This window comes from Pleurodeles waltl, chromosome 1_2 (genome assembly GCF_031143425.1).
Source record: "Pleurodeles waltl isolate 20211129_DDA chromosome 1_2, aPleWal1.hap1.20221129, whole genome shotgun sequence".
Lineage (NCBI taxonomy): Eukaryota > Metazoa > Chordata > Amphibia > Caudata > Salamandridae > Pleurodeles > Pleurodeles waltl.
In genome coordinates, this window is record NC_090437.1 from 115,957,954 (window position 1) to 115,972,978 (window position 15,025).

Genomic DNA, 15,025 nt, shown 5'->3' on the forward strand with positions numbered 1-15,025 from the left:
GCTAGATGGGAGCACTGGGTGGGTCCGATGACGGAGGTGGACTGGAGAGACGCCCTGATGGCCCCAAGACTGTTGACTATGTCCTCACGACTGAGATTGGTGCAGACTTATTTTCTTCACGCAGCATACCTCTCACCTGAAAGGCTGCACGCAGCTGACCTTAGGCAGCAAGCGGAGTGCCCACGGTGTGAGTGCCCGTCTGCAGATGTTTCTCATATGGTGTGGACATGCCCAGAGATCGTTGCCTACTGGTGCGCAGTGTTAGCGGAGGTGTCCAGGGATTTGTGGGACGAGATAGAGCCCGCCCCCCTACCCGTCCTGCTGTGGGTTCTCCAGGGAGTGGGCTCTAACAGGGCAGAGTGCACTTTTGTAGGAATGGCTTGTTTGGTGGCCAAAAGGGACATTGCCTCAGGCTGGAGAGCGGAGTCGGCCCCTGCGCTGGCGAAGTGGCGCCGAGGGATGGACTGGTGCACCTCCCAAGAAAAACTGGTGTATGAAGCACGGGGTTGTCCGGCTAAGTATGAGTGGGTGAGATGGAGGAGATCCTGGGAGGAAGACTTGGGGGCGTGATCCCTAGGTGTGAGCGGGGCGTAGCACACCTAAGACTTTATGGAGATTATATGGGGATCGTAAGTCCAGTGCAAACGATTTATCTGTGTAGTGCTCAGTCGAAGGAGGTGTATTGTGGCCAGTGGTGTTATGCTGTGTTGGCTTTTTGTTCAGCAATAAAATCAATAAAGCTGTTTTTTTTTTTGTTTTTTTAAAGCGGGGATGGTATGGGGCGATGGCAAATTTGTGGGAGATCCTTACATTTACTAAATTGCTCCCTAAACTACTTATATATAGAAAAAATAGAAATGGAGCGAGTACACAGTCCGGCCTTACCTTTCTCTTTACACCGAGGGCCTGCGGACTCTCTCCCCTATTACCATAATGAACATTGGCCTTGCTTCCTAAGTGTAGCTTCCTTAGGAATCGTATAATGGACGTCTCCTCCCCAAGATCTGCTATGTTCCACAGCTTGGCATGGCTGACACAAGCAAAAGCAGATAAAAGGTCTACAAACGCCAAGTAAATGTTCTCACTTTCAATCTTAGTATACTTCTTAATTAGGGAGCTTAAATGCAATCCCTGCTCAGTGGTCCCTACTCCAGCACTAAAGTCAGTAAATCAGAAAGGATTTCATTTGATTCTGTCCAGTCCTGTAATCGGTTCAAAATTATACGATTGGCTATCTTCACTAACAAATTGAGTAAGGAGATCAGCCAATAGCATGCAGGATTAAGACTCACTTTTTTTTTTTTTTTTAAATAAATAGAGACTATAATGGACGCTGCCAAAGTTGGTAAAAAGCCTATGCTACAACATGCACCGAATACCAGGGTTAGTATAGCCCCCCACAATGCGATATTAGCTTTAAACAGATCCACAAGTATGCCATCTGGTCCTAGAGCTTCCCCCCTCTTTAGTAGCATTTATGGCCCTAATGACATCTTCAAGACTGAAAGAAAGATTAATGTTGCTAAGAAGTGAGCGGTCAATTACAGAGTTAACAATAGTCTGCCTTGACTCCTCTGACTCATTAGATGAAACTGAGTAAATTCTGGAGAAATTACCAATCCATTCCTCTTTTAAAATCGCTATCTCCAGCCTAGGAAACTCCTTCTCTGTTAATGAAGGAGAACTGACCACGAGACAAAACGTGGTATTATCGTTGTTACGGTTTGCTACATGCATTGATTGTCAAGCTTTATCTCTCAAGGCTGTTTCCTCTATTTCACGGCCCTTTTATATTCAGCCTTGAAGTCCTGTACCTCAGACTTGCATCTAGGGGACCTATGTAATAACATATTTAATCTTTTGCGAGCTTTGGAGCACGCAGAATCAAACCGTCTTTTCTCAGGTGAGTAGAATGCCTTATGGATACAGAAAGGCCCTCCTTGAGCCCTTGTATAACCTTCATAAAAGCCTCAATAAGGGCATCTAAACATATCTCAAAAGCCCATGTGTACTGATTAGCCATTTTAAAAATCCTTCAGGCTCAACCTTGGACCAACGCAAGGTATACCCATTCCGGGGAGCCTACTCAGCCATACATTAACTTTGAACAAAAAATAAAATAAAGATTGCTTTCTTTAGCGAACAGTCAGACATGGTGGGCCTGAACCAGTGAGGCCCGTGAAACACAATCACATACTTGCAAACTTTTTTTGACCAAAAGGAGCTATGGCTTGCCAGGTATCAAAAGTAGTAATTGGTTTAATAATTATGTCATAGGAATAGGCATCATATGGCTTTTGATCTGACGATCACAGAAAATGGCTTCACAAACTCAAAGGAAACTGCAGGAAAATAGCTAAAGGAATACACCTGACGATAAAGCGAGACCGTTCCCTTAGGATAATGTTCCTCCTGTCTAAATGGGTGACTGTCGAATCAGTTTCACTAAATGGAACAAAGATTACAATTGCCAGAATTCGATGACTATGCAGACAAAAGCCTCAAACTAAAATAAGTGTCAATGTGCAATGGAGTAATCTAGTAACCTTACCCTTAAAGTCTCCACCTACCCCACCAATTCTGCACAGAGAGCGATTGTGCACATAGCTTACACTTAAGTGCTTTAAAATACAGTATCCAGTTCACAATAATGAACACGCTACAGCCTCAACGTGTGCTAAAGGGTGTGAGGGTATTTTTCACATTTTCTTTACTGCAGTTATGTGCAGTTGTCACGTAATCAGAAAAACTTTAATGAACTGATACCAGAAGGGGGTGAAATGATTATGAAAATAATTTTAAGAATTAGTTTATGAAAATCTGATAACAATTTTGAACCTTTACATACTGTCATTTTTTATTATTGAACTATATGTAGCTAATGACTATTTGATTTGCCTCTATTTTACTAGATTCCTCTTTTTTTTATAATAACATATTATAAATGGCAGTAGGGCATTTTTCCAACTCATTCACTGATGGGATAGTCTTATATGAAATATTAGATACATATATCCCTCCCTAATTATTGACAAGACCAAGATCTCTACAGCAGTTCATCATGGATGTGCTTTACCAGACTTGCACTGCGCTATGGCTCATTAGAGTACCTCTGTATTTCGCATGCGTTTTGAACTCGATGACAAGTCGGCCGTCCTCGCGGATGTAGATCCTTATAATCTGGAGCCTGGCTGAGAGCACACTGTCTGTTTGAATACCTGCATGGTCAACAGACAAAGGAACCATTTGTAAGATGCACAATTTTCAAGCGAATCTTTCCTGGGTGAGCAGATTTAGCTTAGCCACTAGATGTCTCTGAACTGACGCTATAAATTCACCTTTCATCAATGTATGATAAACAATCATATGTGACATGCTTAACAGCCCAAAATGTAATTACCTCATATGTGACACATACTGCTACCAACTATAGTGTTTCACAGAGCAAGGACACTGGTTCAAGTAACAAACATACTGGATTAGTTTTTGCGTATACTTGTCCTGTTTGAGACAAGTTTAATTCGTTTGCATGCCCCCTAATGGTTGGTATACAGCAACATTGGTTTGAGGAATTAATGTACAAGTTACTTACCTTCGGTAACAAAATATCTGGTAGAGACATATTCTAGTTGCAGATTCTTTACCTTAGTATTTTCCCCCAGGCGTCAGACTGGATCCGGAGATTTTTTTCTTCGAGCAACACCCTTGCTCGTCGGTAGGTGTGTCGGTCGACTCCGCAGGCGTCGTGGTCGCCGTGATGACGTCGGGAGTAGTACAGACGCCGCCCTCGCACAGTGAGATCAGTTTCTTTTAACGACTTTCCACGCCAGAGCGCAGAGCCGCTAAGAACACTGATATTGATGCGCCAGAGCTAAGGACCTGAAAGGGGGGAATCCCTGTCCCTAGAAATCAGTTCGCAAGCGGGGAGGATGGGTGGACAGTAAGAAATCTGCAACTAGAATATGTCTCTACCAGATATTTCGTTACCGAAGGTAAGTAACTTGTACATCTGATAGAGACTTCTAGTTGCAGATTCCTTACCTTAGAATAGATACCCAAGCAATGCCATCCTCAGTGGTGGGCTGCGAACTAAGATCATACTAGAAAGTCCTGCAGGACCGAACGACCAAAGTAGCCGTCCCAACAGACCTGACTGTCCAGGCAGTAATGCTTAGCAAACGTGTGCAGAGAGGCCCACGTAGCTGCCAGACAGATATCCAGGACAGGAACTCCGCGTGCTAACGCAGTGGATGCAGCAGTGGCCCTGGTAGAATGAGCCCGCAAGCCGTCAGGCGGTTGCTTTTTCGCCAAAGCGTAGCACATTTTGATGCAAAGAAGCACCCATCGAGAGATGGTAAGTTTCTGCACCGCCTTCCCTTTCTTCGCACCCACATAGCCAACAAAGAGTTGATCGTCCACATGGAAGTCTTTAGTACGAATGAGATAGAACACCAATGCTCTTTTTGGGTCCAGACGGTGGAGTCTCTCCTCCTCATGGGAAGGATGTGGGGGTGCGTAGAAGGTATGCAAAGTGATGGACTGGCCTACATGAAACGGTGTAACCACCTTAGGAAGGAAGGAAGCTCTGGTGCGTAACACTACTTTGTCGGGTGCACAGACAAGTACAGAGGTTTTGAAGAAAGGGCCTAAAGCTCACTCACCCTGCGAGCAGAGGTGATGGCGATGAGAAAGACAGTTTTGAATGTGAGGAGCCGTAAGGGACGATTATGCATAGGCTCAAAGGGAGTACACATCAAGAAAGTAGGCACAAGATTAAGATCCCACTGAGGCATGTTGAAGTGAGTGAGAGGAAGTAAGTGGGTGAGCCCCTTTGAGAATCTACTCACAAGAGGAGATTCAAAGAGTGAGGGCTGATCGGGAAGCCTTAGAAAGGAGGAAATGGCAGACAGATACCCCTTTAGGGCACCCAATGCAGATCCCTGCTGGGCTAAGGAAAGAATGAATAGAAGAACCTCTGAAAGAGGGGCAGATAGTGGGTCAACAGATTTGTTGGTGCACCATGCCACAACTTTATTCCAACGACAGGCGTATACAGTTTTAGTCGAGGGACGCCTGGCTGCCAAGATAACATTGCAGACTTCGGGTGGAAGGGCAAATGCCGTCAACTGTTGCCGCTCAATCTCCACGCATAAAGGAGGAGGTTGGACAGGTTCGGGTGGAGGACTGTCCCCTGCTGCTGCGACAGAAGATCCACCCGAAGAGGCAGTCAGAGTGGAGGATCGATGGACATGCTCAGTAGCTCAGGATACCACACTCTTCGAGGTCAGTCCAGAGCCACCAAGATAACTTGGGCCCAGTCGCTCTTGATCTTCTTGAGAACTCTGGGCAGAAGAGAGATAGGCGGGAAAGCATCAAGGAGGCCAGAGTTCCACTCAAGACTAAAAGCGTCTCCGAGCGAGTGCCGCCTTGGAAACTCCAACACACAAAATAGCTGAAATTGTGCGTTCTCTGCGGAGGCAAACAGATCTAACCAAGGCTCTCCCCACTTGAGAAAGACCTTGCGCCACCTCCGGATGGAGACGCCATTCGCGATCAACAGTGCGTCAGCGGCTGAGTTTGTCTGCTCTGGTGTTGAGAGCCTGCCAGATGTTGAACCATCAGGGTAATGCCCTGATGTTCCAGCCGTGTCCAGAGGCGTAGTGCCTCCTGACACAGGGTCCAGGACCCTACCCCGTCTTGTTTGTTGGAGTACCACATGGCAGTAGTGTTGTCCGTGAACACCTGCACCACTTTCCCTTTGAGAGGGGGAAGGAATGCTTTCAACGCAAGTCTGACTGCTCGGAGCTCCAGCATGTTGATGTGGAGTCCCAACTCCGCTGGAGACCAGAAGCCTCTGATCTCCACTTCTCTCATGTTGCTGCCCCAACCCAGAAGCGACGCATATGTCACTATTGAGAGATCTGGTTGGGGAAGGGAGAGGATCTGCCTTTGACCCAATTGGGATTCGAAAGCCACCAATGCAGGTCTTTTGCAGTCCCCTCCGAGATCTGGACCATGTCGGAAAGATTCCCCTGATGCTGCGCCCACTGGAACTTCAAGTCCCTCTGCAGAGCCCGCATATGCCACCTGGCATGTGCTACTAGCAGGATGCAGGAGGCCAAGAGGCCCAGCAGCCTCAGAGTCTCTCTCACCGAATCCCAAGGCGGAAAGATCGGAATCATAGCCTGAATGTCTTGGACTCGCTTATGGGGAGAATAAGCACGAAACCACACTGTGTCCAGAACTGCCCAGATGAAAGGGAGCGTCTGAGAGGTAGTCGGGTGTGACTTCGGCACGTTGATAGTGAACCCCAGCTGGTGCAGGAGGTTCGCCGTAGTCTGGAGGTGTGAGACCACTGTCTGGGGAGAAGGCGCCTTCAACAGCCAGTCGTCTTGGTAGGGTAAGACTGAGACCCCTAACCTGCGCAGATGAGCTGCAACCACCACCATCACTTTCGTGAACACCCGAGGGGCACTGGTAATCGTAGGTAACGTCAGTGGGCTGGCAGGATGGGGATGTGGAAATAAGTGTCCTGCAAGTCCAACACTACCATCCAGTCTTCTGGGTCTAAGGCAGACAGAACCTGAGCCAGGGTGAGCATTTTGAACTTCTCCTTCTTGAGGAAGTAGTTCACGTCCCGAAGATCTAGGATAGGGGACAAGCCTTTGTCCTTCTTTGGAATCAGAAAGTAGTGGGAATAACAACCACGACCTACTTCTGTCACAGGGACCCTTTCTATAGCTCCCTTGGCCAAAGAGCCGCGAATTCCTGGCGGAGAAGCACCAAATGATCCTCCGAAAGGGGATGGAAAGATGGTGGCATCTGTGGTGGTGCGGATTCGAAAGGGAGGGAGTAGCCCTTCTGAATGATTTGCAAAACCTACCTGTCCGTGGTGATATGTTCCCAGTGGGGCAGGTGATGGTGGATTCTGCCAACAAATGGGTGGGAGTGAGGGGACAGACTAGGAAGGTTTGGAGGCTGCTGCAGGGGCCGACTGGATAGACCTCTGGTTTCCTGACCCATGACCACGTGGGATTCCATGCCACCTGACATGCATAGGCTGTCTAGTGTGCATGGCCAGGTGGCTGGGTTGAGGACGCCACAGGGCGCCCCTTCCGTGGCCACAAAAGGCGGACTGTGGGGGGCGTGTGGCGGCAGAAAGGCAAAGGGATAGAGCCGTAGCCCTGGACTCCTTGAACCGCTCCAAGGTCGAGCCCGCTTTGTCTCCGAAGAGACGGGTGCCATCAAAGGGCATGTCCATGAGGGACATCCCCCGAGAAACCAGAAGTACGTAACCAGGCATGGCGCTGTAAGGCCACTGTCGTAGCAACCGATCTGCCCAGAGAGTTGGTTGTATCCAGCCCACAACGGATGGTGAAACTTCGCAGAGTCTCTCCCGTCTTTGACTGCTTGGGAGATTATAGCACAGGCCTCCTCCGGTATCTGCGGCAGGATATGCGCAACCGTATCCCACAGGGAGTGGGAATAACAGCCCAAAAAGTATGCGGTGTTCAAGGACCGCAGCATGAGGCTGGAGGAAGAAAACTTCTTACCAAACTGTTCCAGCCTTTTGGATTCCCTATCCGGGGGTGCGGAAGGGAACGCGCCGATGAAGAGGACACCTGGATAACAAGACTCAGGTGTAGGATGTTGGGACAGGAACTTAGGGTCATTCGGCGCAGGCCGATGGCGGCGAGCGATCGTCCTGTTCATAGGAACCCCTGTGTTGGGTTTGGACCACGTACCCAAAAGGACGTCAGTGGGGGCTTCATTAAATGGGAGAAGGGGTTCAGATGTAGAAGCCCCAGGCTGAAGCACCTCCGTCAGGAGGTGAGACCTGATTTTGACAGTAGGTAGCTCAAGGCCAAGGACCTTAGCCGCCGTACTAACCACCACACAATAGGAAGCTCCCTCTGCCGTAGCCACGGTAGGAGGAGACAGTATGCCATAGTCAGGAGAAGTATCAAGACCACTGGCTTCGCCCAAGTCCTGTGCCCAGTCCATAGTAGGGTCTTCCTGGTATTCATAAGGGTCCAGGGACACCTCCAATTCCTTCCCATATTCATACCCATAGGAAAATGGGTCAGAATCTGACCTCAGGCGAATAGGACCCACCGAAGCCGATGGCGGCGTCAGCCGACGCTGTTCCGACTCCGAGTCGTCGGGAATGAGAATCGGGTCGACGTCGATAATTGGGCACTACCGACGTCATGAGGGTCGCTAAACGACCTGGCGCCGGGGAAGGTCTCGACTGTGCGACCGGCGTCGGTGGGGATCCACGCATGGATCCGGAGGCGACCTTGGTGGCCGGGGCCGAAGCCGCTGGTGCCGAACCCTAAGGTCCCTCAGCCAAGCCCCTTGGGCCCGAAGGCGCCGTATCAGGGTCGGTGTAGGAAAGTACCATCTTGCCTGGCATGTTACCCCCATTTTCACTGTATGTATGTATGTTTTAGCCCCTGTGTCACTGGGATCCTGCTAGGCAGGACTCCAGTGCTCATATTATGTGCCCAGTATGTGTTCCCTGTGTGGTGCCTAACTGTATCACTGAGGCTCTGCTAACCAGAACCTCAGTGTTTAGGCTCTCTCTGCTTTCTAAATTTGTCACTGCAGGCTAGTGACTAAATTTACCAATTCTCATTGGCACACTGGTACACCCATATAATTCCCTTGTATATGGTACTTAGGTACCCACGGTATTGGGGTTGCCACCCATAGGGAGCTCAGACAATTCTTACACAGGCCTGCCACTGCAGCCTGAGTGAAATAACGTCCACGTTATTTCACAGTCATTTACCACTACACTTAAGTAACTTACAAGTCACCTATATGTCTATCCTTTACCTGGTAAAGGTTAGGTGCAAAGTTACTTAGTGTGTGGGCACCCTGGCACTAGCCAAGGTGCCCCCACATTGTTCAGGGCAAATTCCCCGGACTTTGTGAGTGCGGGGACACCATTACACGCGAGCACTATACATAGGTCACTACCTATGTATAGCGTCACAATGGTAACTTCGAACATGGCCATGTAACATGTCTAACATCAAGGAATTGTCACCCCAATACCATTCTGGTATTAGGGGGACAATTCCATGATCCCCCGGGTCTCTAGCACAGAACCCAGGTACTGCCAAACTGCCTTTCCGGCAGTTTCCACTGCAGCTGCTGCCAACCCCTCAGACAGGATTCTGCCCTCCTGGGGTCTGGACAGCCCCAGCCCAGGAAGGCATAACAAAGGATTTCCTCTGAGAGAGGGTGTTACACCCTCTCCCTTTGGAAATAGGTGTGAAGGGCTGGGGAGGAGCAGCCTCCCCCAGCCTCTGGAAATGCTTTGATGGGCACAGATGGTGCCCATCTCTGCATAAGCCAGTCTGCACCGGTTCAGGGATCCCCCAGCCCTGCTCTGGTGTGAAAGTGGACAAAGGAAAGGGGAGTGACCACTCCCCTGACCAGTACCTCCCAGGGGAGGTACCCAGAGCTCCTCCAGTGTGTCCCAGACCTCTGCCATCTTGGAAACAGAGGTGTTGGGGGCACACTGGACTGCTCTGAGTGGCCAGTGCCAGCAGGTGACATCAGAACCCCCTCTGATAGGCTCTTACCTCTCTTGGTAGCCAAACCTCCTTTTCTAGATATTTAGGGTCTCTCCTCTCAGGAATTCTTCAGATAACGAATGCAAGAGCACCAGAGTTCCTCTGCACTTCCCTCTTCCACTTCTGCCAAGGATCGACCGCTGACTGCTCCAGGACGCCTGCAAAACCGCAACAAAGTAGCAAGACGACTACCAGCAACATTGCAGCGCCTCACCCTGCCGGCTTTCTTAACTGTTTCCTGGTGGTGCATGCTCTGGGATGTCATCTGCCTTCACACTGCACTGGAAGCCAAGAAGAAATCTCCCATGGGTCGACGGAATCTTCCCCCTGCTAACTCAGGCACCAAAAGACTGCATCACCGGTCCTCTGGGTCCACTCTCATCCTGACGAGCGTGGTCCCTGGAACACAGGAACTCTATCCAAGTGACTCCCACAGTCCAGTGATTCTTCAGTCCGAATGTCTGGTGGAGGTAAGTCCTTGCCTCCCCACTCTAGACTGCAAACCTGTTTACTCGGTGATTTACAGCTGCTCCGGCTTCTGTGCACTCCAAGGATTCCTTTGAGCACAGCCTAGCCTGGGTCCCCAGCACTCCGTCCTGCAGTGCTCAACCCGCTGAGTTGGCCTCCGATGTCGTGGCACCCTCCTTTGTGACTCTGAGCCAGCTCCGGTTCACAAATCTTCTAAGTGCCTGCTCCGGTACTTCTGCAGGTGCTTCCTACTTCTGTGGGGGCTCTCTGAGTTGCTGAGCGCGCCCTCTGTCTCCTCCTCCAAGGGGCGACATCCTGGTCCTTCCTGGTCCCCAGCAGCACCCAAAAACCTCTACGCGACCCTTGCAGCTAGCAAGGCTTGTTTACGGTATTTCTGCATGGGAACACTTGTGCAACCTTCAGCACGCCGTGGGACATCTTCCATCCAAAGGAGAAGTTCCTAGCTCTCTTCGGTGTTGCAGAATCCTAAGCTTCTTCCATCCGGAGGCAGCTTCCTTGAACCTTCATATAGGGTTTCCTGGGCTCCTGCCCCCCCCCTGGACACTATCGCGACTCTTGGACCTGGTCCCCTTGCCTTGCAGGTCCTCAGGTCCAGGAATCCGTCTTCAGTGCTTTGGTGGTGTTTGTGGTTCTTGCAGAATCCCCCTATCATGACTATTGTGTCCTTTTGGGGTAGTAGGTGTACTTTACTCCTACTTTTCAGGGTCTTGGGGTGGGGTATCTTGGACACCCTGACTGTTCAGTCCCAGCAACCCTCTACAAGCTCCCATAGGTCTGGGGTCTATTCGTGATTCGCATTCCACTTTTGGAGTAAATGGTTTGTGTTGCCCCTAGATCTATGTTTGCCTATTGCATCCTATTGAAATTCTACACTGTTTGCATTACTTTTCTTACTCTTACTTACCTGTTTTGGGTTTGTGTACATATAACTTGTGTATATTACTTACCTTCTTACTGAGGGTACTCACTGAGATACTTTTGGCATCTTGTCCTAAAAATAAAGTACCTTTATTTTTAGTATATCTGTGTATTGTGTTTTCTCATGATATTGTGCATATGATATAAGTGGTATAGTAGGAGCTTTGCATGTCTCCTAGTTCAGCCTAAGCTTTGCCATAGCTACCTTCTATCAGCCTAAGCTGCTAGAAACACCTCTATTCTACTAATAAGGGATAACTGGACCTGGCACAGGGTGTAAGTACCACAAGGTACCCACTATAAGCCAGGGCAGCCTCCTCCAGTCGGCACGCCGGAAGTTGAGGCACATGGCCTCGTAGAACTCTTTGAGTTGGGCGTGGGTTGCTCCGGCAAACTCGGGGAAGCGCAGAGCTGACCCAGACGTAGGCTCCGAGGACGGAGGCCTACTTCGTGGACGCTCATTCCACATCGCGTCGACCGAGCGACGGGGTGAAGTCGGAGAGCGATGGGACTTCTTCGACTTCTTCTTACCTTGACCCGAAGATTTAGAAGAAGACGAGTGGTGGTGGCTCCACGAGCAATCTCCAGACCTTCCTCTCGAGCTAGATCGGGACCTACGCAGTCGAGTGCCGGGCCACCATCAGCTTTAGGGACTGCTTCCTCAAAGCCTTCGGATGCATCGCCCGGCATTTGGAGCACGACTTTGGGTCGTGGTCACGCTCAAGGCACCACAGACAGACACGATGAGGGTCCGTCACTGACATCATGCGGTGGCAGTCCTCGCACAGCTTGAACCCGGTCTTCGGGGACACCCTCGACGCACCAAAGGTCTCGCCAAAAATTAATCGTCAAAACGGTCAAATTCGTTCAAAAAATAGCCGAGGGTAGCTCTCTCTCGGATCAACCAGTGGCGCGGAAAGAAAAGAACTGCCGTCACTGCACGAGGGCGGCATCTATGTACTACTCCCGATGTCATCATGGCGACCACGACGCCTACGGAGTCAACTGAAGCCACCTACCGACGCGCAAGGGTATTGCTCGAAGAAAAAATTTCCGGATCCAGTCTGACGCCTGGGGGAAAATTCTAGGTAAGGAATCTGCAACGAGAAGTCTCTATCAGATATATTGGTCAATGTAAAGTTAACAAATGGAACATCAGAAGAAGTCATACAGTTCAAAGTGAGCATTATTATTAAACACAATAGATCATTTTATGTTCCCAATCTATGGGTTTATATAAACAGCACGCTCCTTATCTGTGTAAGGCACTGGTGTATGGACAGTAAATTCTGGTGTACATTTAACACAATGTATACTTGTTCACTGGTTGTATGCAAATTCTATTGGTTTGCCAACTTAATGAATTGGTTCATATGGATAATTCTGTAGTTTTCATCCATACCCTACAACTATATGCATAACACATTAGTACATATGTGTAATGATTGGATGAAATGCATAATATATTGCGTTATATGTACTGGTGCTGGATCACTCTTGCAATGTACTAGTTTGTGCACATAATATATTGGCTAAAATGTGCAGCCTATTTGTTTGAAAGCATTATATGCTGTTTGTGTACACTGACAGAAATGCATAGTTGTTCAGTTCAGATACTTGTTGGTTTCAATGCACAACCCATTGGTTTGAAAGCCATACATGTGGATTTGCATTCATGATCTCCTGATTTCATGCATAATCTGCTTGTTTACAAGGTTACCATACTGATTTCTGATCATGAAGCACTGGTAGGCATGCAATTGTAAGGTTCCCATGAATAATACATTTGTTCCCAAGGGCAATATGTGTGTCTGTGTAAACATATATAGTCTTTTAAATGTCACTTACTGATTTGTGTGCATAATATACAGGCACACATTTTTGGGAATACACACTCCATACTATTTGTTTTTCCCCAATCACCCTGGTAAACGAAAAGCAAACACCTTCGTTTGAAAGAGTTTTACACTGAGGTGTATGCTTTTAGAACTGGTTTGCTCGCACTACATGTGGGAAAGCAAAATATATCCTCATTTGCAGGTATGAACACCCCAAGCAAATAGTGCAACAACCAACTGAAGTGCATTCAGCCCCAGGTGAAATGTTAATAGTTTATTTTTTCTAAAATAAAATGACCACTCAGTTTAAAACAATGGTTTTTTTACATTTACACTTTCAGGCAGATTACTGAATTTGCAAAACATAAGTTTCCTTTACTGAAATAAACATGAGGCTTTGATGTCCCACAATATCAAAAAACTATTTTCTAGAACTAGCTAATGGCTTTAAAATATCATGACACCCTCTGCAAAACTTAACAGAAGGAGTTGTAAGCCATGCAATGTCTTTTCTATATAAACACCTAGGATACATGAACTATCTGAAGCTGCTTTTTAAGCAATGCCCATATTGAAAATGTCACTTACCCAGTGTACATCTGTTCGTGGCATTAGTCGCTGCAGATTCACATGCTGCGCATAGTCCGCCGTCTGGTGTTGGGTCGGAGTGTTACAAGTTGTTTTTCTTCGAAGAAGTCTTTTCGAGTCACGAGACCGAGGGACTCCTCCTCCTTTGTTTCCATTGTGCATGGGCGTCGACTCCATCTTAGATTGTTTTCCCCGCAGAGGGTGAGGTAGGAGTTGTGTATGTTAGTAATAGTGCCCATGCAATGGAATGAATAAGTATGTACAAAATAAAGTTTAAGTAATATATTTACAAATGTACAAATGTTGAAGATTACTTCCAAACGGCTACAGGCTCCCGGGGAGGCGGGTGGGCGCATATGAATCTGCAGCGACTAATGCCACGAACAGATGTACACTGGGTAAGTGACATTTTCAGTTCGGTGGCATGTGTAGCTGCAGATACACATGCTGTGCATAGACTAGTAAGCAGTTATCTCCCCAAAAGCGGTGGCTCAGCCTGTAGGAGTGGAAGTAGTTTGAAATAAAGTTCTTAGTACGGCTTGACCTACTGTGGCTTGTTGTGCGGATAGCACGTCTACACAGTAGTGCTTAGTAAATGTGTGAGGCGTAGACCATGTGGCTGCCTTACATATTTCGTTCATTGGAATATTTCCTAGGAAGGCCATGGTAGCGCCTTTCTTTCTGGTTGAGTGTGCCTTTGGTGTAATGGGCAGCTCTCTCTTTGCTTTAAGGTAGCAGGTTTGGATACACTTAACTATCCATCTGGCTATACCCTGTTTTGATATTGGGTTTCCTGTATGAGGTTTTTGAAATGCAATAAACAGTTGTTTTGTTTTCCTAATTAGTTTTGTTCTGTCAATGTAGTACATTAGTGCTCTTCTGAAGTCTAATGTATGTAGTGCCCTTTCAGCTACTGAGTCTGGCTGTGGAAAGAACACTGGTAGTTCTACTGTTTGATTTAAGTGGAACGGTGAAATAACTTTTGGTAAAAATTTAGGATTAGTTCTTAGAACTACCTTATTTTTGTGTATTTGAATAAAAGGTTCCTGTATAGTAAACGCTTGAATTTCGCTTACTCTTCTTAGAGATGTAATGGCAACGAGAAATGCAACCTTCCACGTTAAGAATTGCATTTCGCAAGAATGCATGGGTTCGAAAGGTGGACCCATGAGTCTTGTTAAGACGATGTTGAGGTTCCATGAAGGAACAGGTGGTGTTCTTGGTGGTATAATTCTTTTTAGGCCTTCCATAAACGCTTTAATGACAGGTATCCTAAATAGTAAAGTTGAATGGGTAATCTGCAGGTATGCAGAAATTGCCGCGAGGTGTATCTTTATGGAAGAGAAGGCCAGATTTGATTTCTGCAAATGTAGTAAGTATCCTACTACATCCTTTGGAGATGCATGTAATGGTTGAACTTGATTACTATGGCAGTAGCAAACAAACCTTTTCCATTTACTTGCATAGCAGTGTCTAGTGGATGGCCTTCTAGCCTGTTTTATGACCTCCATACATTCTTGGGTGAGGTTTAAATGTCCGAATTCTAGGATTTCAGGAGCCAGATTGCTAGATTCAGCGATGCTGGGTTTGGATGCCTGATCTGTT

General features: G+C 47.7%; 1 protein-coding gene across 1 annotated transcript in view; it reads right to left on the reverse strand.

Moving 5' to 3' along the window:
• LOC138253616 (extracellular matrix organizing protein FRAS1-like) overlaps positions 1 to 15,025 on the reverse strand; it is a 241,936-nt gene that overhangs the window by 68,564 nt on the left and 158,347 nt on the right. Inside the window, exon 3 of the mRNA XM_069205797.1 lies at positions 3,111 to 3,218. Coding sequence (XP_069061898.1) covers positions 3,111 to 3,218 — 108 coding nt within the window. The remainder of the gene's footprint in view (positions 1 to 3,110; positions 3,219 to 15,025) is intronic.